This window comes from Spinacia oleracea, chromosome 3, assembly GCF_020520425.1.
Source record: "Spinacia oleracea cultivar Varoflay chromosome 3, BTI_SOV_V1, whole genome shotgun sequence".
Lineage (NCBI taxonomy): Eukaryota > Viridiplantae > Streptophyta > Magnoliopsida > Caryophyllales > Amaranthaceae > Spinacia > Spinacia oleracea.
This window is the reverse complement of record NC_079489.1, coordinates 32464213-32478588: the sequence shown is the minus strand read 5'-3', so window position 1 is coordinate 32478588 and position 14376 is coordinate 32464213. Positions and strand designations below refer to the sequence as shown.

Below are 14376 nucleotides of genomic sequence, written 5' to 3'. Positions count from 1 at the left end.
TTGTGATGTGGATCTACATTGAGTCTGTGAGTGATAACGTCGCCGGGCATGTCCTTGTGGGACCATGCGAAGCAATCTGCATTGGTCTTGAGAAAAGTTATGAGCTCCGTCCTGATGTGGTCTGGTACATCACACCCTATGAAGACGACTTGTTCTGCCTTGCTGGGATCCAAGATCACTTCGTGGAGCTGTTCAGATTTTGGCTCTATGTACTGTGCGGGACCGGAGTCTGACTTAGTTGTTATAAGGAAGCCTTGTTGGTGGCGGATGGTTTCAATGCTGCCTTGTGTAGCATTCCTTGGACTCTTGCTGATCTCCTTTGATTTCCTGAACTCCTCATCGAGTCGATAACTTGATGGTTTGGTGGTAAGTCGAGGGGATAGCCTTCATGTCGTGAATCCAGGGCCTGCCCAAAATAATGTTGTAAGATGAAGGGCAATCAATAACGCAAAAAGTTACCTGTTGGTTTATTTAGGGGTGACCACGGATCGAATATCGGATCTAAAATCAACATCCGGATCGGATATCCGTATCCGGATTTTTAGAAATTTGATATTTGTAGCTGATTTAAAAATTTCGGATATCCGATTTTTTGGATCAGATAATACGGATATCAAATATCCGAAATAATAGGTACAACAACAAAGCTGCCCATAAATTATGCCTTCTACTGTTGGGGGTAATCAAATTATGATGATAGATTTATGTACTGAATGTCTGGAGTCATAATCCAGTAAGCTTGAGATTCAATTACAACCAACAAGTTAACATCACAAGTAACCACACTCACTAGACAAAAACGTCATCTATCAAAGTATATATTTTATTTCCATAACAATGATAACATCAACTTTGATTATGTTTCTTATAGTACTCAGAATATCCATCTTCCTTTTACTCCAAATTTTATATACATAGTTAAAAAACTTCATCACTATAATCAAAATTGAAAAATTGAATCTCCATCACTGGAATCAAAAATTGAAAAACTCAAGAGCATAAATTAAATACAAACTGTTAGGGGGGGAAAATACCCTCCTGGTGACGTGGACAGACGTGGCAAGCATTGTATGCGTGGCTGCCAGCAAGACATGTGGTGGCACCGTTCTAACTTACTCTCAACGGTTGGGATCAAAACAACCGTTACAAGCCATTGATGGAGCCGGCCTTCATTACGTATTTATTGTCCAATTATGAGCAATTAAGCACAAATGTTTCACTCTCATTGTAAAGGCCTATAAAATGGCTTAACTTTGTCAGTTTACATATACGAATTCTAAGCAATAAAAATACCATCATTCCATGCTATTACAACTTGCTCTCGTAACTCTCAATTATCTAGCTCGATCGATTGTTAGCACCATCATCAAGGCAAGTTCGTCTCTAAGTAGAATTTGCCCAAAACACAAACTAACGGATGCTAAATTAAATACCCGATGAATTGCTACAGATTTAGATCAAGTGGTGGTCGGTGATAATATTAGAACAAGACGATTCCTTGTGAGTTATGATAGATAAGAGTGGTCGACCGCCGGTGATAGGTGAGTGTCGCCAGCTAGAAATGAGAGATCGAAGAGACAAAGAGACGAAGAGAACCCAAGAACTCAAGAAGGAGACAAGAAGAGAGAGAGAGAGAGAGAGAGAGAGAGAGAGAGAGAGAGAGAGAGAGAGAGAGAGAGAGAGAGAGAGAGAGAAAGTGAGAGAAGCGGCTGAGGCTGTGGTTTTTGAGTTTTAGGGAAAATATTTTGTTTTGGATTGACCCTCAAAAATAAAAACTGAAGTATAAATTTAGTAAATATTTTGGATATTGGTTATCCGATTTTTAAAAAATCAACATCCGAATTGGTATTAGATATCCGATTAATTCGGATCGGATATCCAAAAAAATCGGATCCGATGCGGATCGGTTTTTCGGGTTTTTGGATTTTCAGATAGTTTTTCTCAGCCCTAGGTTTGTTCCTTGACCGTAGATGGACAAGGTGACTTCTCCAAAGGTAGTTTTAGCCTCGCCACTGAACCCTACGAGAATTGTTGACTTCTTGGTGACATCTTTCTGTGGATTTAGCCCCATCTCTTTAAGTGCTTCCAACATCATGATATTGGTGGAGCTTCCGCTGTCGACAAGGACTCGTCTGATCATACAGTTCCCGACAGGGATGGATATTACAATTCCATCATGGTGTCTGTCGAGGATGTTCCATGCGTCAGATTCATCGAAGGATATGGGGGTCACATATTCCGCCGCTGCAGCCCTTGCTGATCTATCTATCTCGTTTTCACGGGCATGCCTCTTTGCTGCCGAAGAAGTCCAACCACAAACGTCAGATCCTTCAACAGTAAAATTAACGGTTTTAGTATGAGGAGGGGGAGGAGGAGATTTAGAAGGAGAGTTGAAGGTGTCTTTGTCGACGACGCCACGAGCTTTATTAGACATGACATCTTTGAGGTGTCCGTTGTTTAGTAGGTAGACAAATTCTCTCCTCATTGCAACACATTCATTGGTGGTGTGACCAATGTCGGCATGGAAGTCACACCACTTTGAGGGATCTTTCTTCGAGTCGGTTTTACTGAACTTCATTGTACCGCTTTTCCCATCTTCGAGAGGTGATTCATCAAACCTACAGTATTGATAGAGAAAGAATATTCGTTAATCCTGGGAGGTAGGTCGGGGGTATCCTTCCAGACGACATCGTCTTCCTCCACTACTGACACTGTTGTTGTGGTCGAGAATAGGGATTGGGACGATCATCTCTTCTCTTAGGGTAAGGGGACCGTCTATCCATCTTGGTGTAGTAATTAGCTCATTTCCTGCAATAAAGAGTTTCCTCGAGCCTGACTTGTGTCGTAGCCTTTTCTTACGCATCCTCGAACGTCTTGCATGGATATTTCACAAGGTCCCTCCATAGATTTATCTCTCCTTAGAGTCCTTGCCTCAATGCTTATATTGCTGTCGGGACATCACATTCTGGTACTGTCACCTTTTCCTTAATGAAGCGGGTTATATAGTCTTTCAGTGGTTCGTCTGGCCGCTAGACTATCCGGTATAGATCGCTCGTTTGCTTTACCAACCCTCTGTTGCTGGCAAATTCTAGGTTGGACATGTTGTCGAGATGGGAAAAAGAGGTGATGCACCCGTTGGGCAGGCTGGTCAACCACTTCAAGGCGGGGCCAATCAGTGTTAACCCGAAACCTTTGCACAAGCTGGCCTCTCTCATATGTTTAGGTATCGGGATTGTCATCATGCGCTACTTGTAGGTTAATATGTTGTCCATGGGATTAGAGGTTCTTTCATACATGGGCATGTTGTGCGGGATGAACCGTTTTGGGATGTCCATCGCATCGATGGGGTCAGCATATGGTGAGTCAGCATTATTGTCTAGGCTAGCTTCTTTGATGGGTGTGGGTACTCCAGGTATTTTGTTTATAATGGACATTATATGCTGGAGCTGATGGTTAGTGCTTTTTCATATGTTGCTAAGCAGCGGGACAAGGGGGTTGAATGTCTCGGGTAGGCTAGCTTGGAGATGTTGGTAGTAGGTGTTCTGTTGTTAGATATATTGAGGCTGGTTAGGCGTAAACTGAGGCATGACTTGCTGCATGACGGGAGTTGATCCTTAGGGAACGCATGTACCTGTTACATAAGGGAAATGAGTCATAAATCCATGGCTAACCGGAACAACTGACCTGAGAGTAGTGCTTAGGATAGAATAGTTTCTCGTGGAACCTGGGCGGAGTGACTGTGACGCCTGGTAGGCCAAAGGGGTCGCCATAATCTGGGGTGGCGCTCTTGGTGCAGAGGTCGCGAGGTTGATGATGGGTTGGACGACCTGTTGTGGGAGTGGCTGATTCCAGGATGTCTATGCGTCGTTGGAGACGGTGGCGGCCTTTATGGCGGTGTTGACACGGGGGCTTGCATTGACAAGGTCGCCGCAGGGGGAGGTAGCGGACGCGACACTACGCCTAAGGTGGGGGCCGATACAGAGGCGGATATCGTTGCTTGGGGGGCGCTGATCTGTGACAGGATGGCTTAGGCAGCTGTTGCGGTGGCAGATGGCGTCACGGAGCCGACCTGGAGTGCTTGGATTTAAGGACGAGGGGGTTGCCATCCTGAGTCTTGACGAGGTTGACTTGTCAAGGGCTCGAACTCGCAGAATCTGTTCGAGGAACGGGCCTCCGGGAGCACCAAATGGTATGTACAGAGGGTTATCAAGGGTGACATCAAGGTCGAGGCGGTGGTTCAAGCCAAAGGTGTCTCAACGATATTGGAATTTGGAGCCGGTGGGGATGGAGGTGGCAGACCTAATATGCGATTGCAAGGCTTCATTCTCCTTTAGGAGGAGACTGATGCGTTGCTCCATGGCCTCAATGCGGCGGGTGACATCATTGGATGAGCTTGGATTTCCAGACATGGTGATGGTATGGGATTATCGAACTGTTTTTTGATTGTTAGCCCCACGGTGAGCGCCAAATTATTTTGGACAAATTCTGTTTAGAGTCGCACCTGTCTTAGGGAGGTGCTAACAATCGATTTGAGCAAGATAATAACGAGACAAACAGTCATGGACGACTTTATACCGTAATACAAAGATGAAATAACGTACACAAATGATTAATTAAGCAATTAATACTTGGCTCCTAAACTCAAGCCTTGCCACTTAATGTTGTTGTAACCGCCGGCTCTCATGCAACCGTTATGTTGGCGAGTAAATGAGACGACGTATACGCCTAGCTGGCAGCCACGCATGCTCCATGTAGCATACTTGCACCACGTCACTAGGAGAGTATTCCCCACCCACCCCCACCCCCCCCCCCCCCCCCCCCAACAAACACCATTTTTTTTTTTCATTCTCTCCTTCTTTCTCACTCATCCCTGTATCTATTTTATTATTTTTTTATTCACTTCTCTCTCCTAAACATGCTCTAAATAATACCATCTGCTGCTAAATCTAAGAGAGAAAGAGAATGACAACACCGTTACTAGCATACATAATCCATTAATCATCGACATCATATGAAAAATTCACACGTTTTTGGTCAAATTTGAACATCCATAAGTCAATACCCACCTATTTCCATCAAAAGTTTTTCAAACTGCAACCTAACTTCAAGTTTACTTCCCTATCCTTTTTCTACAAACTCCTAGAATAGATTATACTAAAGTAAAATCCATTTGTAAAGATGAAATGGGCTTCAAAAGCTTGTATACACCGAGGTAACTTGAGCTTGTACTTTGTCTATCCTGCAAAAGAAGCAAAGCATGGTATCAAGGAAGCTTTCTTTCATGCACATAGTTTGGTTATAGAATGAAACAGATGCACAATACTCAACCCTCAACACCACTTAAAAGGAATTTGATTATGCGATTGCAGAACTTTATGCCTTCAGTACTAGGTCTATATGTCTCCTCTAGCTTTGCAACAAACTCCATTATTTCATCAACAATGATAAAGGAATAATACATTACATTGTTTCAGTCTACCTTCACTCAAGATTTGCATACCATGTTTCTAATTAAATCACATGGACATATATAAGAGCAGTAATCAAAATATTTCCGTCAAGTTTGCAGAATACACCACCAATATCATACTTAATATTGATGCGAGGTCACAGGTGTAGCAATAAGGAAAAGCATACATATCCAATAAACCAAACACAACTTTTAAGCCCATTGTTTCATGATTTAGAACCAACAGAAGCATTCTCGCAATGAAGGCCTATGTTAAGAATTAAAATATTGCGAGAACAACATATCAACTAACATATGGAACTTCTTTTAACTTCCAAATCCCAGGCGCCATGTGGAAGACCATAGTTGGCGTTCACATTCGACGAAGTAACTCCACCACTTAATTCCAAAGCTCAACAGCTAGAGTAAGCCATATGCAGACACTTGATACAAAAGATCATGTCTTGCAACTGAAAACCAGCGGTATTACTACTAATAACGTAATGATCAACGAGGCCATCATTTTACCCTGTGGAACTCTTAGTTCTTGCTGCATTCAAAGAACAATCACCAGCGCATTCACATCTCACTATCAGTTGGGATATCTAGGATGGTCTGAATGCATATTTCACTCAAACCCATGGATACTAGTAGAGTAGTTGTTCTGAATGAGGTTAGAGTACAAGGATAAAAAATAATACTATTCCCTCCTTCTGGAAGTAAGTCACCTATACACTGTTATATAATGTCCGGAAAAAGTTGTAATATTTCCTAAAATGGTAGACAAAAGAAGTATATCTTACATGCTTCTCTAAGCACCAATTTATAAATAGCAGACACAAGAAGACTACATTCAACTATCCAGTCTATCCAAGTTTGAGTTTAGATTAGAAAAAAGAAATTTAAAGGAAGTGATGTACTAGAACTACTAGTATCTTTAAGCTGTACTTAAAAAAAAATAGACTCTCTCCAGTTGATATATTCCGTAGAAGTTTCAGCAAAGAACAGAGAGGCTAGTAATTGATGTATATATTGTCTTCTATCTTACCCCCCTCCCCAACACACACACAAACACCCTTTCAAACAGACACATTATATATTTTAGAGCGGTATCTCAATAAAGGATTTGCCACATAAGATTAGTTATAGGGTCAAAAGGGTAGATATAGCGTCAAAAGGGTCCTTATTGGTCCTGTTGGCAAATTTCCATTAAAAACCCAACACAAAACTACTCTATTTAGTCTCTGTAGAGCTTCTTTCCCAACAAAGAAACCGGAAAAGAAGAAAACCTGATGAAATCCACGACGCTGTACTCCTGCCTCACTCAATATAACTGGTGGTAGAGAAGCTTATTAGAAATTTCAGGAGTTAAGAGTAAAAGGAAACAGAAAAGTAAACGATTAGCTTTTGGCTGACCCTTTAATGAACCCCCTGTCTATTACCATATTCTACCTGCCCACTAAAAGCCGAACCCTCTATAGATCCGCATCAACAAATAAGTAGGTCTAATTCCAAAAAAAAGAAGGAAAAGATCCCTCTTCATTTAAAATGCACAACAAAAAAAGATACATTGCCACACTGGTGTCATATATATTTAGGCATCAACTTAATAGAAAAATTTCACAAGGTGTATTTTAGAAATTACATAAGCAGTTCCTGGAAACATATTTCATGTGGAAGGAAACAAATGCACTTTATTTGCTGGTATACTTTCAAAAGAACAGACAAAACATACCATCTGAACACTTCAATAATTACAGTATTCAATTGAGAACACTTCTGATAAGGAAGTACATCAGATCTGCGTCACCATACCTTTTAGAATCATAGTAGTATTAAGATCTAATATACTCATTAATCACTACTACCATTGTGAATTTGTGATAAATATGAAGAAGCCAACCCACCTATTTGGTAGTCAACTGCTCCAACTTGAGATCAACCTCTTTGACTGACCGAACAAGGTGGATCATGCGGTAATCCTTCTTACAATTCTCAACAGTGAGCTTAGCAACCTACATAAAAAACCATCAATGACAAGTATCAAATCAATAACATCCTTGAATTCCTTTTCTAACCCGATAACAATAGAAGGAATCACAAGACAATTCTAAAGAATACAAGACCTTCTCTTTCTCTGCAGCTAACTGTGCGGTCACTTCTTCCAACTTCAACTCCAACTCTTTCACCTTTTCTGAACATTCCTCATTGCCAGCCTCCAGAATTTCTGTTTATTCCGATAAGTAGTAGAAACTAAATGAGATGTTACATCAAAGAACCCTTTTAGCCATTACCGAGATCAGTTAAAGCTTTTGGCCATTACCCTTCTTACTCGAAATCACATTCTCGATTATCGACAGGCGATCCTTTGAAAACCAAACAACACAACATTAGAATTACCCCGTCATTCGGTTTCCGAAGCAACCTTGGATTGAAAACAATGAGTGGCTTTTTTTCTTCGTAAATCAATTCACATCATCGGTTTATAAGTTAATTAACAACATATCCATCACACTTATAACCATGTTTTCATCAAATATCAAATGGGAAATCATACATGAATAATCTAATTTCACAAAATATAAAACACCCGTTATAAAAATTTAAAAACCCATTTCATAAAATGCAAAAATGAAAATACTCAACAAAAAATAGGGAAATGAAAAACAAAAAGGGGAAAATGTGGAGCTTGTGGACACACCTCGGCTTCAGAAGCTCTCTGGTAGAAGGGTTTGAGAAGATCTTTGAGACCCTCGTTTGGAATTGCGCAATTCGCCATTGTTGGTGTCTTTCAAAAACCCTAAAATGTTCTGCTTTTCTTCTTCTTTACTGGCGGTTGTTTATGTCTAGAATTATGGAAATTGGGCAGTTTGGGCGATTATTGAGCATGCGATAGCCGTCAGCGGTGTTAACAGCTTCGGCTGGTGGTGGTTTTCAAGCGAACGAAGAGAGCGACAAGGGAGCCCAACTAAGCCAAGGCCCTACGTTGATTGGGAGACTAATTCAATGCAAGATGGTATTGGTCGGGTCTTCATGGAGGATCCATTTTTATACGGAGTACAATAGAATTATGATTTTTGGATAGTTTTAAATAAAGATGGTGTCGACCGGTTCGGCCCGAGGCCCTACCCGACCCGTTTGGGTACGAAAAATACCCGGCCCGACACGAGCACGAAAGCGTGTTGATTTAATGGTACGTGTTTATAACACTATTTCATGTGATTCGGGCAACATCATTATTATTTTTTATTTTTAAAGTCCATTTATGCTAAATTACATATGGACAATCCAAATTGAGTATGGAATAAGGATGATCGTTTTCGCTTTTAAATGGACTTATACGTGTACATCCTTCCAATACTTTTGTCCTTGGTCAAGATAACTTTTTTCTTACTCAAGGTCACTTTGGTATTTAACTAGGGTCACTTTTATCCTTGATCATGGTCACTTTAACGAAATTGTTAGTGAACATGGTGTCACATCACATGTAAGACATATGAATTTGATGTACAATATAATTATTGTACACCCCAGGCAAACACAACATTTTATTCGTGTAATACGTGTGCTAATGTGTTTGTCGTAAAAGCAAGATCCTCCATACGCCCGAGTTCCCGACATAATTCGTGTAGTAAATTAGTCTGCTAGTATATTGGTCTTCTAACTGTAGTTTCTGAAGCTAACTACAGGAAAATCAACATGCTATCGTGACATAGTGCAATACCAACTTGACCATAAGAATTGATAACACTTGTTCCTCATAAGTCATAACCACGGGATAGTTTTTTTTTTTTTTTTTTTTTTTTTTTTGACATTGGAAAAAGAAACAAGAAAAGAAAAACTAACTAAACATAGACCTAACATCAAAAAGATTAACGAACTGTAGCCCATCCTTTGCTGCTGTTGTTGCCAGAACATGCGCCGAATGAACTTGATCTCGTTGAACCTTGTTGATCACACAACTCCTAAAAGTATTACCTAATTCAAAAATGGACTGCACTGTCCATTTAATACTAATATCCGGAATGACCTGTCTTTGCAAAATCGAGACCAAGATAGTCGAGTCAGTATACACAACTATATTAGTAAGGGAAGAATTTGTTGCCCATTGAAGTGCACGTAAACAAGCCATTGCTTCAACATGTAATGCTGATTGTCCTAAACCATAGTCACAACCCCCAACGATTTCTGACGCTGGAATTCTTGGTTGTTGAAGAACCCAACCAATTCCCGCTCTTAACGTAGTCTTATTCCATGATCCATCAACCCACGGGATAGTTGTAATAGCAAATCGTGCTATAGTGAAGCAAATCGAGCAAATTTTAACCTAAGACTCGATAGTTATTACAAAGTGGGAATAAAGTTTGGGCAAACTAAATTGCTATAGCTATTCATGTAAGAGATCTAAAATACTCTTGGTAATAATTGTTGGTTACTTTGCCGGGCAGCTAGCATTACTAAAGAGCTAGGGAGCTGGCTACTCTTTAACTTATCCAAAATAAATAACAGCATCGTTTATGTGGTTTGATCCAACAAATTTACCATTAATTGCATCTCCCTAAATTACATGCTCTCATTAGAAAAAAGCAACAGGAGATTGGGTACCCGTACTACAACAAGTCGATTATAAGAATATATATGAATTATGATGTGAAAGTGTTATTCGTTGTTTGATCCACTGCACAGCTTTAGATCATGAATCTATAGGCTTCCCAAGGAGTGAAGGCATGTAGAAAGCATGTGATTGTGCAATTTCTATTCGATCCCGGGGATCATTCATGTTCTCATCCCTCAGTGCTTGCAGAATAGCTTCTGATGACTGTTCCCTGTAATTTATTATATTATATTAACCCAGCAGATAATTATGAAACTAAAAAATTATCACTAGATGAGTAGAGGCTTTTATTTATACTATAATACGGCAGGCCAGGGTGTAGTAGAATCACCTCTTTATGAGTATCTTGTACAGTGTCTTTAGGATCGGGCATAACTCAACAGGAGCAACGGGCTTGCGTTCTCCATGCCGAGATACATTCAGAGAGGATTCACTCAGGAGTTCATAGAAAGCTCCAACTGCTGAGACACCCTGATAATCACCTCAAACTCATTAGTATTAGTATGTTATACAAAGTGATAACACCAACATACACATATCATATCACATCACATCACTTCACACCACATATCAACTGAACCTTTTTTTAATGTATATCCCTTCTACAGCCCCCAAGTTTGCACTATAGTCAGAATCATTATTATTTTAAGTTCTTAATACTAAAAACAATTTACAAGTTACGTATTTAGAACAACAACACTTTAATGGGACCGGTTCGGGTTTCTGGTCCCAACCTACTAATTAATGATGGTGATCAAATTATGCAGCTTCCATACTTGTCTTCAATTGCCTTTCAGAAAACTAACAGCCTAACAGATCACCACCCCCGAAAGAAGAAACCGAAAGGAAACCATCTGTCAGTCTGTCACTGACATGAAGAGGGATGTTGATGAATTACCTGAATCATTCCCTTGCCGGTGATGCTATCACCCATATCCAGGTTCAAACCACCCTTTGCCAGCATTTGTCCATACCAAGCATTCCTTCCTTTCAATAACGTCACATATGTGTCAGCTAGCAAAGGCCCAGCAAGCTTCTCAGGTTCTTCAGCCAATAAATGGGTAATAAATATCATCTCTGATGTACAGTGAGCAAAATACACTGATTTGCTAGTAGCACTTTCGTTGGTGAGGGCAGCTACCATTCCTGACAATGTCAAAAATAGAGGTTAACCTCACTGTCAGTCAATTTTTATTTAGATGACACATTTTCATACAACCCCTATTAAATCTGCCATTTTCCTCTGAACTTTTATAAATGTCTGTAACTCATTAGTCAAAACATCAGGACCATATAAGTTTGATGATCCATAATATTGTTAAACTTACCAGCTCCAATAGCATACACATTCTTCAGACCACCCATAACTTCATGAGTGACAAGGTCACTGTTATCCCAAACAATGAAATGGGGTTGTCTTAGAAACTTCGCCAAATGTTTCCTCCACTTTTCTGCTCCACATATACGTGCATTAGCGTATTCCTTGTTGTAGATCTCAGCGGCAATATTTGGTCCACCTAGGTATAGGATATTCTCCATTGCTACTCCAGCTGCCAGGAATATTAAAAAATGCTTAAGATTTTGATACAAGAGTGTGTCAACAAAAATGAGAGTTAAAGTCATAAAAATTTAATTGGTGCAAACATAATGATGATTTCTATGAGCTTGTTGGATGAGGATGAGACATGGAGTGTTAAATGAATTAATATGCAAGACTGAAAACAATTGAGGCTTAAATTTCAGAAGAATGACATTCCACATTTCAAAGTTGCATCTCTCTTAACTTCTTTAGGCTTCTGCCATTTGATATCAAACAGAAAACAAACTTGAAACAGCCAGTATGTTGAAAGGAGGCGTCCCCCATCCTGGATCCCATTTTTTCTTAATTTTTTAGTAGGTTACCGACTCACGATGATAATCATGAAACATGGAACACTCAATTTCTTCTGAATTTCCCTTATTTAATCACCAATTAAGGCAGAAACAAGTTACTTCAAAGTGCAAGTTATTCCAAGTACTCGGCAATAAACTAAACATTTGGTTGAAGAACACACATCTACTTCTCTGTTTCGCTCAAAATCTCCCAAGTTTTCACAACTGAGCTAGCTACCCAGTATACTTAAAAATGATTAAAAAAAAGTGAAAAAAGAGAGGGGTAGAGAGATATTCTCACTTGCTCGGTGAATCATCTGTGTGGGAGTGACTATATGGGGAACAGGATGCAATGCAGCCTCAATACCCTTTGACAAAGATATGATAATGGGAACTGTGAGCCTTTCCTTCCAATACTTGCTGATCTCTTCAAACACTTCACGAGTTTCTGTTGAAGGCAATCCATTCACAACAATGTCTGCATCCCAAACTGCTTCCTGTAAATTGGTCACAACCTTCAAGGGACAAAGTGGTGTATCAATCATGTTTAAGCAGAATCCATCTCTTAATATCTCATCTGCATAAAGTGTTCGATCACCCAACCTCGCTTCCACATACTTCAAATATGCACAACGCCGTATCAATCTCCTTAAAACCTCCTCTCTTGAATTAATTACTTCAAATAGATGCTCAGCAGTTGATCTATCAACTGCTCTTCCACACCTCCTCCATATCCTAATTTGAACCTTATCACGATACCTACCATAACTATCTTGCAGTAAAGCTGCAAATACACTACCCCAAGCACCAGCTCCAACCCCCACTATTCTTAAAGGATCACCATCACCCTTTCCCAATACACTTCGAAGCTCGTCCACCTTCTCCTCGTACCCATTCTGATTATGAACTGTTCCATTACTATACAAACTATTATTCATTACCTCAATACTTCCAACCATTTCTTCTATATCAATCAATCAATTTCCAACACTATCCCAAACTCTTGTATTTATACCAAACAGGTTATCTGCAACTTTCTACCCCACTTGTGCTAATAGTGCTTGCTTCTCAACAAACACTAGTACAAATTTCTTCAAAACCCACTTCGAATTCCGAAATGGTATTGCTATTCTGATCTTATTTCACCAAAATTAGAAACCCAGTCATTCAAAACAAATTCTTGATGTCTAATAAAACATAATCTTGATAGGTGGATTTTCTTACCTAAATCATAACTAATCACACAATTCTTGCTACTATTTTTGGCCCCAGAATCTTATTACCACCAAGAAAAACAACAATCAATAGAATGGTTGAAAAAAACAGCACACAAACAACGAATATTGCCAACTATATCTTTGGTTTATCCGTCAAGGTTTGTTCATCTACCCAGATTATATCTTCCAAAACAAAAACAATTTTTTACTCATTTAATAATAAATAAATCAAATCAAATCAAATTTCAAAGTTCAAACCTTTTTCCTGTCATCTTCTTTCTTCATCCCTAGTCAAAACCCCTCAAAATTTCCATTAATAATATCAAAAATCATGCATTTTATAGGTAATAAATTAGATGCCCAAAATCTCAACCCAACTCAAAAGTGTACTGAAAAAAAGTGGTTTCCATCTTTTTGCATATGTGAAAATTAATAAATAGTGCTTGAATTTATAGGAGTAGAGTAATTCAACATTATGAAGATTAAAGAACATTAATTAAGATAATTAATGAAGAATTAAGAAAGTAGGGTAGGATAAGAGAAGCATAGTTAAGCTAATTAATGAAGTAAATTGCAGGAGTGCCCCAACTCCCCAAACGGTCATTTAATTATCATGGGAAAATGTTGTTGTTAAAGAGATGAAGGAAAATGTAGAGCCCCATGCCTACCCAATTGAATTTGTAGCTACCTTTGATTTGATTTGGGAATTTGCTATCTTTTTCTTTTTCCAGTTTAGCAGTGTGTACTCTGTACTTCTGTAGTCTGAACTCACTATACCACCCCCATACCATTTCTGTCTTTGGTGAAATGGTGTCATGGTGAACATGCATTGTTTTTTCTGTGGAACCCAGGCAAAGTAGGCGGTTGCACGAAGTAAATTGAAAATTTGATCTAATATTGGGGACATTTAAACCATTTTTCGGGTGAGAGTGTGAAAATTCTAATATGTACTCGGGGTGTATTAAGAATGGTTATAAAGTGATCTGATTTGAGGACGTGGTTCGAAGTTTAACAATTATTATTCGATTTGAGTATGTCCAAGAAATTGGGCTCTCGAAAAGAACACCAAAAGATTTGAATCAACCTCACAATTGATTCAATGCGCTAATTCAAGATCGGAAGCAGTTCAGCGGCTATCCGAAAAAAAATCTAACATTCGATATGGATTAAATAACTAAAAATCAGAACGAACATGCACCAGGCCCGATAAAAAACCGAAAACC

The 14376-nt window shown here is 39.3% G+C and overlaps 3 protein-coding genes across 3 annotated transcripts; all 3 read right to left on the bottom strand.

Annotated features, from left to right (window-relative positions):
* Positions 1–241: 241 nt before the first annotated feature.
* Positions 242–2783, bottom strand: LOC130469611 (uncharacterized). The gene is made up of 3 exons (XM_056839000.1): positions 2707–2783; positions 2024–2618; positions 242–406 (listed from the first exon to the last, which is right to left on the bottom strand). The coding sequence occupies exons 1-3, from the start codon at positions 2781–2783 to the stop codon at positions 242–244; spliced, it is 837 nt and encodes a 278-aa protein (XP_056694978.1).
* A 2191-nt stretch (positions 2784–4974) lies between these two features.
* On the bottom strand, positions 4975–8480 carry LOC110802231 (uncharacterized). Its single transcript, XM_022007673.2, has 5 exons — positions 8151–8480; positions 7773–7815; positions 7576–7676; positions 7357–7464; positions 4975–5239 (listed from the first exon to the last, which is right to left on the bottom strand). The coding sequence occupies exons 1-4, from the start codon at positions 8226–8228 to the stop codon at positions 7357–7359; spliced, it is 330 nt and encodes a 109-aa protein (XP_021863365.1). The 5' UTR covers positions 8229–8480; the 3' UTR covers positions 4975–5239.
* A 1385-nt stretch (positions 8481–9865) lies between these two features.
* LOC110802229 (glycerol-3-phosphate dehydrogenase [NAD(+)] GPDHC1, cytosolic) lies at positions 9866–14011 on the bottom strand. Its single transcript, XM_022007669.2, has 5 exons — positions 12238–14011; positions 11393–11614; positions 10963–11210; positions 10396–10535; positions 9866–10275 (listed from the first exon to the last, which is right to left on the bottom strand). Exons 1-5 carry the CDS (start codon positions 12893–12895, stop codon positions 10143–10145), a joined length of 1401 nt encoding a protein of 466 aa, XP_021863361.1. The 5' UTR covers positions 12896–14011; the 3' UTR covers positions 9866–10142.
* Between the last annotated feature and the right edge of the window lie 365 nt (positions 14012–14376).